At 34.5% G+C, this 12,936-nt stretch overlaps 1 protein-coding gene across 7 annotated transcripts in view; it reads left to right on the top strand.

Moving 5' to 3' along the window:
- The window catches only part of LOC126891831 (ryanodine receptor), a 285,318-nt gene that overhangs the window by 7,440 nt on the left and 264,942 nt on the right, over positions 1-12,936 (top strand). For 3 of the 7 annotated variants that reach the window (XM_050661138.1, XM_050661143.1, XM_050661141.1), the window contains exon 5: positions 6,285-6,299. The exons of the other annotated variants lie outside the window; for them this stretch is intronic. In XM_050661138.1, coding sequence (XP_050517095.1) covers positions 6,285-6,299 — 15 coding nt within the window. The remainder of the gene's footprint in view (positions 1-6,284; positions 6,300-12,936) is intronic. 7 annotated transcript variants of the gene reach the window in all.

The following is a 12,936-nucleotide window of genomic DNA, read 5'->3' as shown; positions in this document are numbered from 1 at the left end:
TAACTGGTTTACACGTTATATCTCCTCTCCATTAAGAGAAAGCACACCTTGATCTATATTAATCTTTCCAACTGCCATCCACTTTGTCTTTGATATTTTGATTTTAGGGCCTCTCCGATAACTTGCTTCATTGACTAGATTTACTAATGTATGGAGATCTTGTAAATTTCCTGCAAGAACGGCTGTATCGTCAGCGCATCGAACAGCACAAAGAATGGAACAGTCACATCAGTAGAATGGCGGACACAAGAGTCGTTAACCTTAGGATGACCAAGGGGGTAAATTTGGACCCCAGCGTATGTTTTTCTTTAATAAATTCAAAAGCATTTTCGATTTTGAACTCATTATTTTTTTATTTGACTTTAATATCATTCTAGATATCCTCATATTTTGAAATAAAAAAAATTCCCTATATTTTACGAATAAAAAATATATTCTGAAGTTGGTGTTTAGTAAAATACCGTCTATTATGTGGAATTCCAAGTAGTTTTACACTGCGCGTTATCAAAATCTATTTTTAGACTGTGGTGCCTGTTATGTACGAATCATGACATTCCTGTCTGCTACAGACGAGGATCAGAAAACGAGGATGTATTGTTAGATGAAGATTTAAATGCTGAAAACATTCATTCCAGGTCATTTCTATGTCTCAATGTATACTCAGGCATAGTATGCCTGTCTCAATGTCACTCAACAATACACTAGCCTCTAATGGCAACGATATTGCAAATTTATTTGCTAGCCATTTCTCTTCAGTTTTTAGTAATAAAACTCTTAAGCATAATGACAATTCAATACAGTCTAAGGTCTGTGTATCTTCCTATATTATACCAATTTCAAAAATATACGAAAAACTTTCAACTCTTAATGTCAATAAGGGACCTGGGCCAGATGGTATTTCTCCCATTTTTCTTAAACGATTCTCTTTTATTCTGTCTCGGCCGCTTTATCATATTTTTAATAAATCCCTTCAGTTGGGGGAATTTCCTGACTTGGAAACTATCCTATGTCACTCCAATTTACAAAGCAGGTAATAAAGCTGACATAACGAATTATCGTCCTATTTCTATTCTCACCTATTTCTATTCTCAACAGTTCGGATTTTCTTGTGATAAATCAGCTGAACTTAGTTTGTTGCTTTATGTTGATACCTTGTCTGAAGCTTTGGAGAGGGGGTTGCAGATTGATTCAGTGTATACTGACTTCTCCAAGGCTTTTGATAGGGTGAACCATGATCTTTTGTTACATAAGCTCAAATTATATGGCATAGAAGGTTCTGTGTTGAAGTGGTTGGGCAGTTACCTAACAAATAGAACTCAGCAGGTTAGGGTTAATCATCATTACTCCAACACTTTTCTAGTAACCTCTGGTGTACCTCAGTGCTCTCATTTGGGTCCACTTTTGTTTAACCTGTATATTAACGACATCGTCACCTGCTTCTCTAACACTTCTGCTCTCTTATTCGCTGATGATCTTAAATGTTATCAAATCATTAATAATCAAGATGATGCAATATCATTGCAATCAGATTTAGATAATTTAGCCAACTGGTGTCTTGATAATGGGATGGATTTGAATGTCAACAAGTGTCACATTATCCGGTTTTGTCGGAATCATCATTTATCAGTATTTAATTATACCATAAATGATCAATTATTGGATACGGTAGACTCAATTAAAGATTTAGGTGTTGTTCTTGATTCCTCTCTGAGCTTTAACCATCACATCAACAATATTACTCAAAGATCCATGAAAATGCTTGGCTTTGTTAAAAGGACAACTCGTGATTTCACGAACGTGTTCGCTATTAAAATGCTCTATTGTTCTTTAGTCAGGACGCACCTTGACTACTGTTCTCCAGTTTGGTCCCCACATTATTTACACCTCAAGAACAAACTTGATAGTGTTCAACATAATTTTCTTAGATATATTGGGTTCAAAAAACACATCAATTATAATTATACAGATATGGAACGATTTTTGAATATCTCTTCTCTGGATGTCCGTAGGAAGCATAAAGATCTTACAGTATTGTTTAATATTATCAATGGCATATACTACTGCCCTGAACTCCTTGCTAAAATATTGTTGTTTGTTCCACCACGATCAACAAGACAAATTCAAACCTTTCATATTTCTTTTCATAGATATAATTACTCATATTTTACGTTTGTTCCTAGAACACTAAGACTTGCTAACTCCCTAGGTGACCTTTTACTTTTTGGTAACTCTGTTGATGTTTTTAAGAACCATTTAACCAAATTAAATATTTAGCAATGCCATAACCTTGTTATTTGTTAGTAATTAATGTTTTGTAATTATTTTTCTTTGTCATGTCTTTTTAAATGTTTTGTACTCTCTCATTTTATTCTTATATATTCAACACTGTAATTATCAATATCTTATTAATGTATTACCGAATTGGGCTTGCCCGTATAAATAAATAAATAAATAAATTTCTGACCTGGGTCATTTTTTACCACCGTTGGTCATCCGTGTAACAAAAAAAGGTTGGTCATCGGAAGGTTAAAATAGCAAGGAACAAATCCCCAACTGATAGAAGAAATATCGGCCGACCGCGCAAGAAATCATCATTATCATTCAATATTCTCTTGTCCACTGCTGGACATAGATCTCTCTCATAATTTTCCATATATTTCGATCTTGTGCCTCTTGCATCCAGAGTGACAATGCGAAGAAATACAGTGACAAAATTGCATAGAGGCAACAACCAGCCAATGAACGATAGCATTTGACACTTCTCTTGTTGGTGCTTCAATGTGTAGTGTAGGCTTAGTTAATTTTTTATGTTGTCGCCTTCTTCAACATAATTTAAATTGACATGATCACCGAAATGTTGTGTCCACCTATTAAAAACTGAGTTTGTAGAATTTCACCGTTAATATCATCTCTACTTTTTAATCTTGGCTTAAATTCGTGGCGGCTACTATTTAGGGATTTGTCGTATTTTTTTGTTTAATCTTTATCAAATAAAAAAATATTCTTAGATAGTACAGTAATAGACTGTTCAATAAGTTTTGCAGGTCGATAATAGAGGGCTGCTAGAGATAGTGCAAACACTCCTGACCATGGAGCTGTGCGAAGGCGGATATTTTCACGTTGAGTACAGTGCGTTTCGCATGGAAGTGCGAAATTTCGTCTACTGCGCCGTGGTCACGAGTCTTTGCACTACCTCTACTAGCCTAATTTTATTTTGTTATGTTGGTATGGTACACTCTTCATATGAACATATGTGAAGTTTCAATCTGTCAATTCAATTTTTGTTTACAAGCCATTTAATATCGATTTGTGACAGTATTATTTTACAATGGAAGCAATAAAGTATCGTGCAGTGATTGAATTTTTATTTTTGGAAGGTTTAAAAACAAAGCAAACAAACCTTATGGAAATTAGGTCTCAGTGGATTTAGTTCATACTTTGGGAAAATACTATTTGAAGCATCCTGATAAAAAGTTCTCATGGACACATCTCGATCGTATGGAGGATTTTCAAGATATAGAGGAACAAACTCGGAAAATTTTAAGATTTACCGGGTATTCCAATTCCCTGAGTTACTGGTTATCTGGCAACATGTAGAAGTTTGGATTAAATAAAAGTACTAGTAGTCTAGGATTTTTTCCTGGCTATCCAATGGCGACCTTCACTTTGACCTTGACCTTTAACGGACGTCATCTAGAGTTTCGAGGGTTTTCAGCATTAAATTGATATAAACAGATTACTCATGGGTTTTTGGGATCGCTAAACACTAATATGCTATCAGAATTGACCTCCGGAGGACGTGGTGGCCAGGGCCACTGCAAGGGACGTCATCTTCTAGAGTTTCGATGGTTTTCGGCATTTAATTGATGCAAATGAATTACTGAAGGGTTTTTTGAGGTCGCTAAACACGAATATGCCACCAGAACTGACTCCCGGAGCACCTGGTTTCAAATGTCAATGAAAGGAGCTCCTGGAGTTTCGAGGGTCTTTGGTACTACATTGATACAAACGGATTACTCACAGGTTTTTTGAGTTGCTGAACACGAATACCCCATCAGAACAGACATCGGAGTACCTGGTGCCTAAGGCAAGTCATGCTTTGGAGATTCGAGAGCTTTCGGTACTAAATTAATGTAACCTGATTACTCACAAGTTTTTGCATCAATCCGTTTGCATCAATTTAGTACTGAAAACTCTCGAAACCCCAGTAGATGACGTGCCTCAGGCGATAGGTGATCCGGTGTCTGTTCTGATGGCGTATTCGCGTTCAGCAACTCCAAAAAGCCATGAGTAATCCATTCGTATCAATTTAATGCCAAACACTCTAGAAACTCGGGAAGATGAATACCCTTAGGCACCAGGTGCTCCGTCGGTCGGATCTGATGGCGTATTAGCGTTCAGCGACCCCAAAAAGCCACGAGTAATCCGTTTTTATAAATTTAATGCCGAAACCCTCGAAACTCTAGAAGATGACGTGCCGTAGGCACAATGTGATTCGTGGGTCGAATCTGATAGTGTATGCATGTTCAGCAACCCCAAAAACCTAAGAGTCCTCCATTTGATTCCTCCGAAACTCCTGAAGATATCCTGTCTTAAGCACCAGGTGCTGCTATGTCTGTGCTGATCACGTATTTGTGTTCAGCAACCACAAAAACCTTTAACTAATCCGTTTGCATTAATGTAGTACCGAAGACCCTCGAAACTCCAGGAGCCCCTTTCATTGACCTTGGAAACCAGATGCTCCGGGAGTCAGAAGTTCTGGTGGCATATTGGTGTTTAGCGACCTCAAAAACCCTCCAATAATTCATTTGCATCAGTTAAATGCCAAAAACCATCAAAACTCTAGAAGATGACGTCCCTTGCAGTGGCCCTGGCCACCATGTGCTCCGGAGGTCAATTCTGATGGCATATTCGTGTTTAGCGATTCCAAATCCCATGAGTACTCTGTTTATATCAATTTAATGCCGAAAACCCTCGAAACTCTAGAAGGTGACGTCCATTGAAGGTCAAGGTAAAAGTAAAGGCCGTCACTGGATAGCCAGGAAAAAATCCTAGACTATTAGTACTTTTCTTTGATCCAAACTTCTACGTGTTGCCAGATAACCAGTAACTCAGGGAATTGGAATACCCAGTAAATCTTATAATTTTCCGAGTTTGTGCCTCTATATCTTGAAAATCCTCCATACGATCGAGTTGTGTTCATGAGAACTTTTCATTGTAATGCTTCAAAGAGTATTTCTCAAAGCATAAACTAAATCCACTAATAATTTCCATAAGGTTTGTGTGGGGTACTTTATGAACTAATCTTGAAAGTGTATAAGGACTCTTCGCCTTCAATTAGTATAATCGAAAGATAGGTTGCTGAATTTAAATGTGACATACAAGCCTTGAAGATGATCCACGTCAAGGATGTCCAACAACAACAACAACACCAGAAATTGTAGAAAAAATACAGGATATGGTATTGGAAGATCGAATGTCAGACGATTTCCAAAGTCAAGTGATTGAATGAGGTTTTGTAGAAGCCCTATGCATCTCATAGACCAGTGCAAGCAATATTTTGACTAAAGTATTGGGTTTCAGAAAGCTGTAGTCACAATAGGTCCCGCATTCGCTAACAACGAAACAAAAACACATTCGAATGCGATTTTCTCAGCAAATTTTAGATCGTAAGAAAGGATAAAATAGATTTTGTACTTTGTCCAAACTGGTAAAACAATAAATTGTGGACCCATGACGATGGCTAAAACCCATGAATGACAGTTCGAATTGACCACCATATTCACCAGATTTGATCCCTAGCGATTTCCATTTAAATCGTTATACCGAAAAAAATTCATGCGTGGAAAGCGTTTACCGTAAAATGATAAGGGGGGTTTGTTCACTTCAAGCATGGCATTTATAAATTGGAATCTCGTTGGAACAACTGTATTGATGTTCAGGAAGTCAATACTGAATAATAAAGTGTATTTCAAACCATAAAATTGTGATTTTATTATCGAACCGCAAAACTTATTGAACTTGAAGCTATTGAAGCCTAGAGTAATTATCAGAGCCATAACAATTAAACTAAATTCAGTATAAAAGGTCATAAAACTTCAAAACAAATATCTCTAAAAACCTGTGTTTCTAATTGTCCTTTAACACTGTACTGACACTCATTAAAAATATCCCTTACTTTAAACTTTGCACATAATTCTTGATACATACTCTAAATGGGTTATTTTTTCGACTATAACCTCTTTTGTTTTCATGTTTTACCTGCTTACATTTTTGCTTTTCAGGGACAAGAAAATTTAGTAAGTGGCTATATACGAGAATAAGTATTAAGTATCGTATTTTATTTCCATGCATCCATATTAACAAACATTTACGCATAGTAGTTGGTATTTGGTGGCGAAGTTTCCAAAAATATTTTTTTGTCATTTTCTATCGTTAGCTTAAAATCTAAGCATTGTTAAGTCACAGTCGAATTTCTTTAACATTATTGTCATAAATAAAAAGGTTAAAGAACAGAAAAGAAAATCTCGCTGGTGCACTTCTGGATAGATACGGAATTACTATAACAGAGGCAGATGAGAAAGTACAACGCTGTGCAGACTACATCGACTAACTGTTCAATAATGATGGAAGGGACCTGGAATACATAGAACTTACTTCAGAAGAAATAGGCACAGGTATTACCAAAGACTTAATTCGACCAATAGCATGCTATGGCAGTGAAGAATGGGTCCTGAAAGAAACATCTAAAAACAAACTCGACACATTCGAAAGGAAAGTGCTGTGGAGAATACTAGGACCTGTGAGGGAAAACTGAATCATCAGAAGTCGATACAACAACGAGCTCTATCAACTTTATAAGGAAACACCCCTGTTAGACTTCATTAGAATACAAAGATTGCAATGGGCCGGACATGTGATATGAATGGGAGAGGATAGGCTACCAAAAAGAGCACTGAACGCTAGAATGCAGGGAAAGATACCGGTTGGAAAGCCAAGAAAGCGCTGGGAAGACACAGTAAACAGCGACCCACAAGCCCTTTTAGGAGTCCGTGTATGGAGAAGAGCAGACACAGAGAAACAAGGGTGGAGGCAAAAAATATACAGGAGGCCAAGGCTTAATTTGGGCTGTAGTGCCGTAGAAGAAGAATTACAAAAGAAGAAACATTTCATGCATTAAAAACAATGAAGAGTGCGAAAAACCATGGATTTGACATTCTTCCTATCGAAATACTAAAAATTATAGATGAGGAGCACATTGATGTTTTAGTGACACTTTTGAACCAAATTTATAGCTCAGGCGTATTACCCAGATACTGCTGGTGTTACGCATAGGAGACATAAACAATAGGGAACTTGCACAATTTTTTTTTATTACATATTAATGTTCAGTCTTGTTTAAAAATGAGATTTCCAAAATTTCACGCTTCAAAAACTCGTAATAACTTAGAAATACGTATTTAAAGTCTTCAGCGGTATAAAATAGTTCAAACGACCCGTGACGTCACATAGTTTTACATTAGTTATTATTATGGTTATATTTCGCTGTGTCTAGGTACACGCTAACGTGTACGCAAATAAAGAAGTTAGGTATGTACACGCGAATTAAACTTCATCAAGCCAGTGACGTTATTATTTAGCGTGCGCAGTGACTGTATATTTTGGTACATGCTATTTTGATATGTTTAGCGTGTGTTTGATAGAAAAATATTTGTTAAAGGAAGGGAAGCAGAACTATTCAGATGTTTCAAACTTAATTGTAATAAATCAATGTATACATTAAAGTATATATTTAGGTTAGCAAAATAAATATATGTATTTAGTTGACATAACACGTAAAAAATATTGTTAAAATAATTTTTATACGTAAGTTAATTATTATAATCAACTATTCTAAATGGGAAATAAGCCACAATTTAACTAAAAAATGATTTTATTAACGTTTCGACGTCCAAATCGGATGTCATTGTCAAAATACAAAAATTAGTCAGATTAAATAAATTATTAGAAGAATTTTTTACTAAGCAACACCATTTTTGTTTAATTTAATAATATTTTGTATTTTGACAACGACGTCCGATTTAGACGTCGAAACGTTAATAAAATCATTTTTTGGTTAAATTGTGGCTTAGTTCCCATTTAGAATAGTTGATTACAAAAATGCCACAAGGATAATAGCTTCAGAACAAGTTAATTATTATTGTGAAAGCTTTAGGTCTTCTTTTTATTTTAATCTTTTACGGTAATACATACTATTTCATTTATAACTAAAAAAAATATATATTAATTTATAGTCTCTTATCTTTTTCGTACTGTTTTAAAATGTTCTTAAACCCATTAAAAGAACTATATAATTGTCCACACTCCGTAGTTAATTTAAAAACAAACACTAAACAAATAAAAAATAAGAAATCACTGACACTCTAACTTTTTTATTTGCGTACACGGTAACGTATACCTAGACACAACCTTATATTTAGGTATATTCTTCTTCTCCTTCTTTAGTTTATTGGCCTCCACCTACTTGGGTATTTGGCAAGCTCATCGTCGTGGAATAAGTCAAAAATATTTACTAAAAGGGAAGTTCCCTAGGTTGGCTGTATACCATATAGTTAAAAAACTCTAACAAGAAGTAAAACCACTTCTATGTAAATTGGTATATTTATTAAAACTTAAAAAATCCCAATGGATTGAATAAAATATGTCCAATTCAGAACGTTTTCAGATCTATCGGTCCATCATCAGTGAATGTGCATACTTGCTAAATAGCCCCAGAACCAAACAATGGTTGAATTTAAAATTCAATTTACATTATTTAAAAATAATATTAAACAGGCTAAACGCCGATGTTAAAGGATATAGCCTATGGGAACATGGTGAAACCCTACAAAACCTCAATCAACCATCTTAGGCCAACTTTTTGGCCTAAAGTTGGCCTAAGATGGTTTATTGAGGTTTTGTAGGGTTTCATCATGTTCCCATAGGCTATATCCTTTAACATCGGCGTTTAGCCTGTTTAATATTATTTTTAAATAATGTAAATTGAATTTTAAATTCAACCATTGTTTGGTTCTGGGGCTATTTAGCAAGTATGCACATTCACTGATGATGGACCGATAGGTCTGAAAACGTTCTAAATTGGACATATTTTATTCAATCCATTGGGATTTTTTAAGTTTTAATAAATATACCAATTTACATAGAAGTGGTTTTACTTCTTGTTAGAGTTTTTCAAAAATATTTATATTCTAATGACATTTATCGTATGTCATTGTATAATATATACCAGTTTGTTAAAATTGTAGTTTTATACTGTTTTTGAAGGAAAGGAAGGAAGGTTTACTATTGAAAATAAAACCATTTTGTAAAAGTACGAATTTTTCTATGAATAGTTCAAAAGATCAAAAACACTTGTAACGTCACATAAATGTATTTTCTACTGACGTTTATAACGTCTAATTTAAAATTCTGTTTACTTTATTGGAAAAATGTAAATGTAAAACCAAGTGACGTCACGACGCGTTTTGGACCACCTGTTGTAATTTGAATTTTTAATCGTCTTTAGGGGCCAAACGAAAGACAAACAAAACTTTTTTATCTTTGATACATGTTTTAAATTATGTTGTGTTGTGATTTATAACATTTTTTTCGAATTTAAAAATTTATGCAAGTTCCCTATTGATATGATCAGATTCGACACAGACCATTTCCTTGTAAAGGCCAAGCTTAGAATTCCAAGCTGAACACAAACAGCAGATAAGCAGATAAAAATTGAAAGACGAATGCGGAAACTGGAACAAGACGAGAGAGGAAGATAATATCAACCAGAAGTAAAAAATAGATTTCAGTTATTGGAAATGAATGAAAATGAAAGTTCGATGAAGAATAAGAAAGAATTCTTAAGAAACAAGACATATTAAATTAAAATATGATGATGATGATGATAGGTGTTAACGAATTCAGACACAAAACTGACAAATTGTTTTACTCTTAGGCTAGACTCCATTAAAACATACATCAAATTGCATAATGCCTTTCTGGAAGGCCTATTATACGTAAATACATTCTTTATTTTTACTACCTACACCAATTTTTGGGTTTTTGTAATAAGCACTCGTTTTTATGACTACTTTTTTTATTTATACTACAGATTTGTTGGAGATTTCGTCTGACCATAAATAAACCAATAACTCAGGCTTTGGTAAAATATATGGAGTAAATACTAATACTTTAACAGCCCAGCTTCATAAATATTGTGTTTCAAATCGACAAAACATGTAATGTGCTTAATAGCAAATCTAACTAACTCTTAAAATATTCCGACGGACATAGAAGGAGCTGACCATACAAGAAGTTGTAATTAGTTTTTGGGAGAGCTGTTATATAAATTGTGAGATATGGCAACACTGATTATTCGATTCTTGGGTTTACTTAATAAATTTTCTACCAATTGTATTATAATTCGTTTTTTACTGTAGTATCTTGGTTTGTGTATCCTCATTTGGTGTGTGTCCACAGATTTTGGTTTTTTATTGAAATTTGTCAAAAATATGCGTATGTATATTGTATATATGCATGTGATACATTCTTTGCTTAAATGCGATGCTTTTTGTGCGATATTGTCGCACTCTTTCACAATGGTAACCAATGAATATTGAAAATGATCTTAAGAGCAAACAGTAGCGATCAACAGGTAGCAACAAACACGTTCCAAGATTGCGGCTCTAATTTTGAATATTTTGTCGAGATATTTGGCACACATATTCGTAATATAATATGTCGAAATATGTTGTAACGTGCCCCAAAAAGAGGGTGTTATTTGCATAACATGAGAAGGGAATTGAAATTTGACAAGATGTTGATATTTCATATAAGGGGATGTTACACAACAAAATTCAAGGCCACGGTCGCTCAGTCTCAGATTTAAGGGGTGGATTCTTAAGGGGTGTTAATAGTATACTCTTATTAGCTCATAAAAATTTAAAAAGATAGAAAAATCGAAATAAGGATTTAAAATAAAAAAATAAAATATTGGGCGCCACTGGTTACCTAAAGGAAACCAAACTTTACACAAAATAGAAATATGAAAGAAAAATAGGTAGATCGCTAAATCAAAATAAAACAAAATAAATAGTCTCACAGAAAATATACATAATATACAAAATATTATAATGTAACTTACCTTATTTACTCTATACTCAATATTCTATACTCAGCCAATTCTTTATTGTTCTTACGATTCAAGAGAGAAGGACAGAAATAATAAATTAATATTTTGCAAATCAAACATTATTTATTAAAAAACGAAAAAAAAAAAATGAATTTCTGTTCTCTCGGTATTACAGATTGAGATCGAGATTACAAAATAAAAAAAAATGAAAGAAAAGTTCTACATACATAAAAATAATACCTTTACGTATCATTGTCCTGGTTTCTTTTTGGTTGGTTTGTAAGTCCAAGACGCTATTTCACTACGCGAAAGTCACTTTACAATGTTAATAGCTACAGCAACAGTATATAAGGTTATCCATAGTTTATAGAAAAATTCAGCTTGTATGCATTCTGCATTCTCAAAAACACTAATTAGCTCTACTCGAACAAAAATATTAAAAGTTTATTAAACGGGATCAAAATGAAATATATAAGCAAACTTCATGATTTAACTGTAATGTTAAACTTAGTAACACAAAAGGAAACTTCTAACTCCTGCTTGCATGTAAGAAAAGATTATTATACCAACATTGGTATAAAATGGCCGCGTTCGCCTAAAAACAGCGAAGAACGCGGTAGCCTGCGGCTTGCTAGACCATACTGGAACGAATACTTTACTCCAATACTAAGACTTCTGCAATACATTTGCACAATAATACTCAAACTAAACTGGAACTTCCACCTTTCAGGTGCCGCTGCAAGCAACGGACCCAACAAAACTGCCCTAGGTGCTAACTATTTGCCGGTAACCACATCTCGCGGTCCGAGGCAACCGCTCTATAACTTCTACCACTGAACTCTCAGATGGAACTCTACTCTAGCACTCCCAAATGGAACTGACTTACTTGATCCCCTCAAACTATAATCTCTAAAAATCAACGCCCTCTCAAAATCATCACAGGATCCATCCAATCGACCAATTACAGATTCTAATTCCTAATTAATCAGATCTTCACCAATCAGAAAACCTAAATCATACTACGCCAAACCACCAATTTGACGCCATGCATAATTTCTCCACCAATAAGGGATACTTACTTTCCGTAAGCAAGTCTTTGGTTTCTCGCGCACTCATGAAATTCTACGTTTCCCTATGCTTCTCTTTTTTTGGATCGTTCCCTCCATAATCAGTTGGAGCAAGTTGTATCTATCACCACGTGCAATATGTCCGATATACTTTTTTTATTAGAAAAAGAAGTCGCATCCACCAAAAGGTTATTAGCGACGGATCAAAATATAAATAACAACTGTAAACAACTACAGATTGTACAAAATGATTATGGATCTTAGATCCATCCATCCATCCAATGGCACTACAGCCCAAATCGAGCCCTGGGCCTAGATTCCGTGCACTGTATATATCTACATGTCGCTTTCTATCGATATTTGAATATCAAAATATTTGAATTTTTAGCTTTAATTGAATTATTTTCTAGTTTTGCTAGGTTATACTCTAATTGATAAACTAGAGCAAAACTAGAAAACAATTCAATTAAAGCTAAAAATTCATATATTTTGATATTCAAATATCGATAGAAAGCGACATGTAGATATCTACAGTGCACGGAATCTAGGCCCTGGCCTCCTTCAATAAGCTTCTCCAATCATTTCGATTTACCGCTGTTCTTTTCCATGAACGCGTTCCCAGGAAGTTCCTGGCATCCTCATCAACTTATGGATCTTAGATAATTAACTATATTGTCATAGGAACAGTTTTGACCTAGA

Source organism: Diabrotica virgifera, chromosome 9, assembly GCF_917563875.1.
Source record: "Diabrotica virgifera virgifera chromosome 9, PGI_DIABVI_V3a".
Taxonomy (NCBI): domain Eukaryota; kingdom Metazoa; phylum Arthropoda; class Insecta; order Coleoptera; family Chrysomelidae; genus Diabrotica; species Diabrotica virgifera.
The sequence above is the reverse complement of the archived record's forward strand: the minus strand, read 5'-3'. Positions and strand labels throughout refer to the sequence as shown.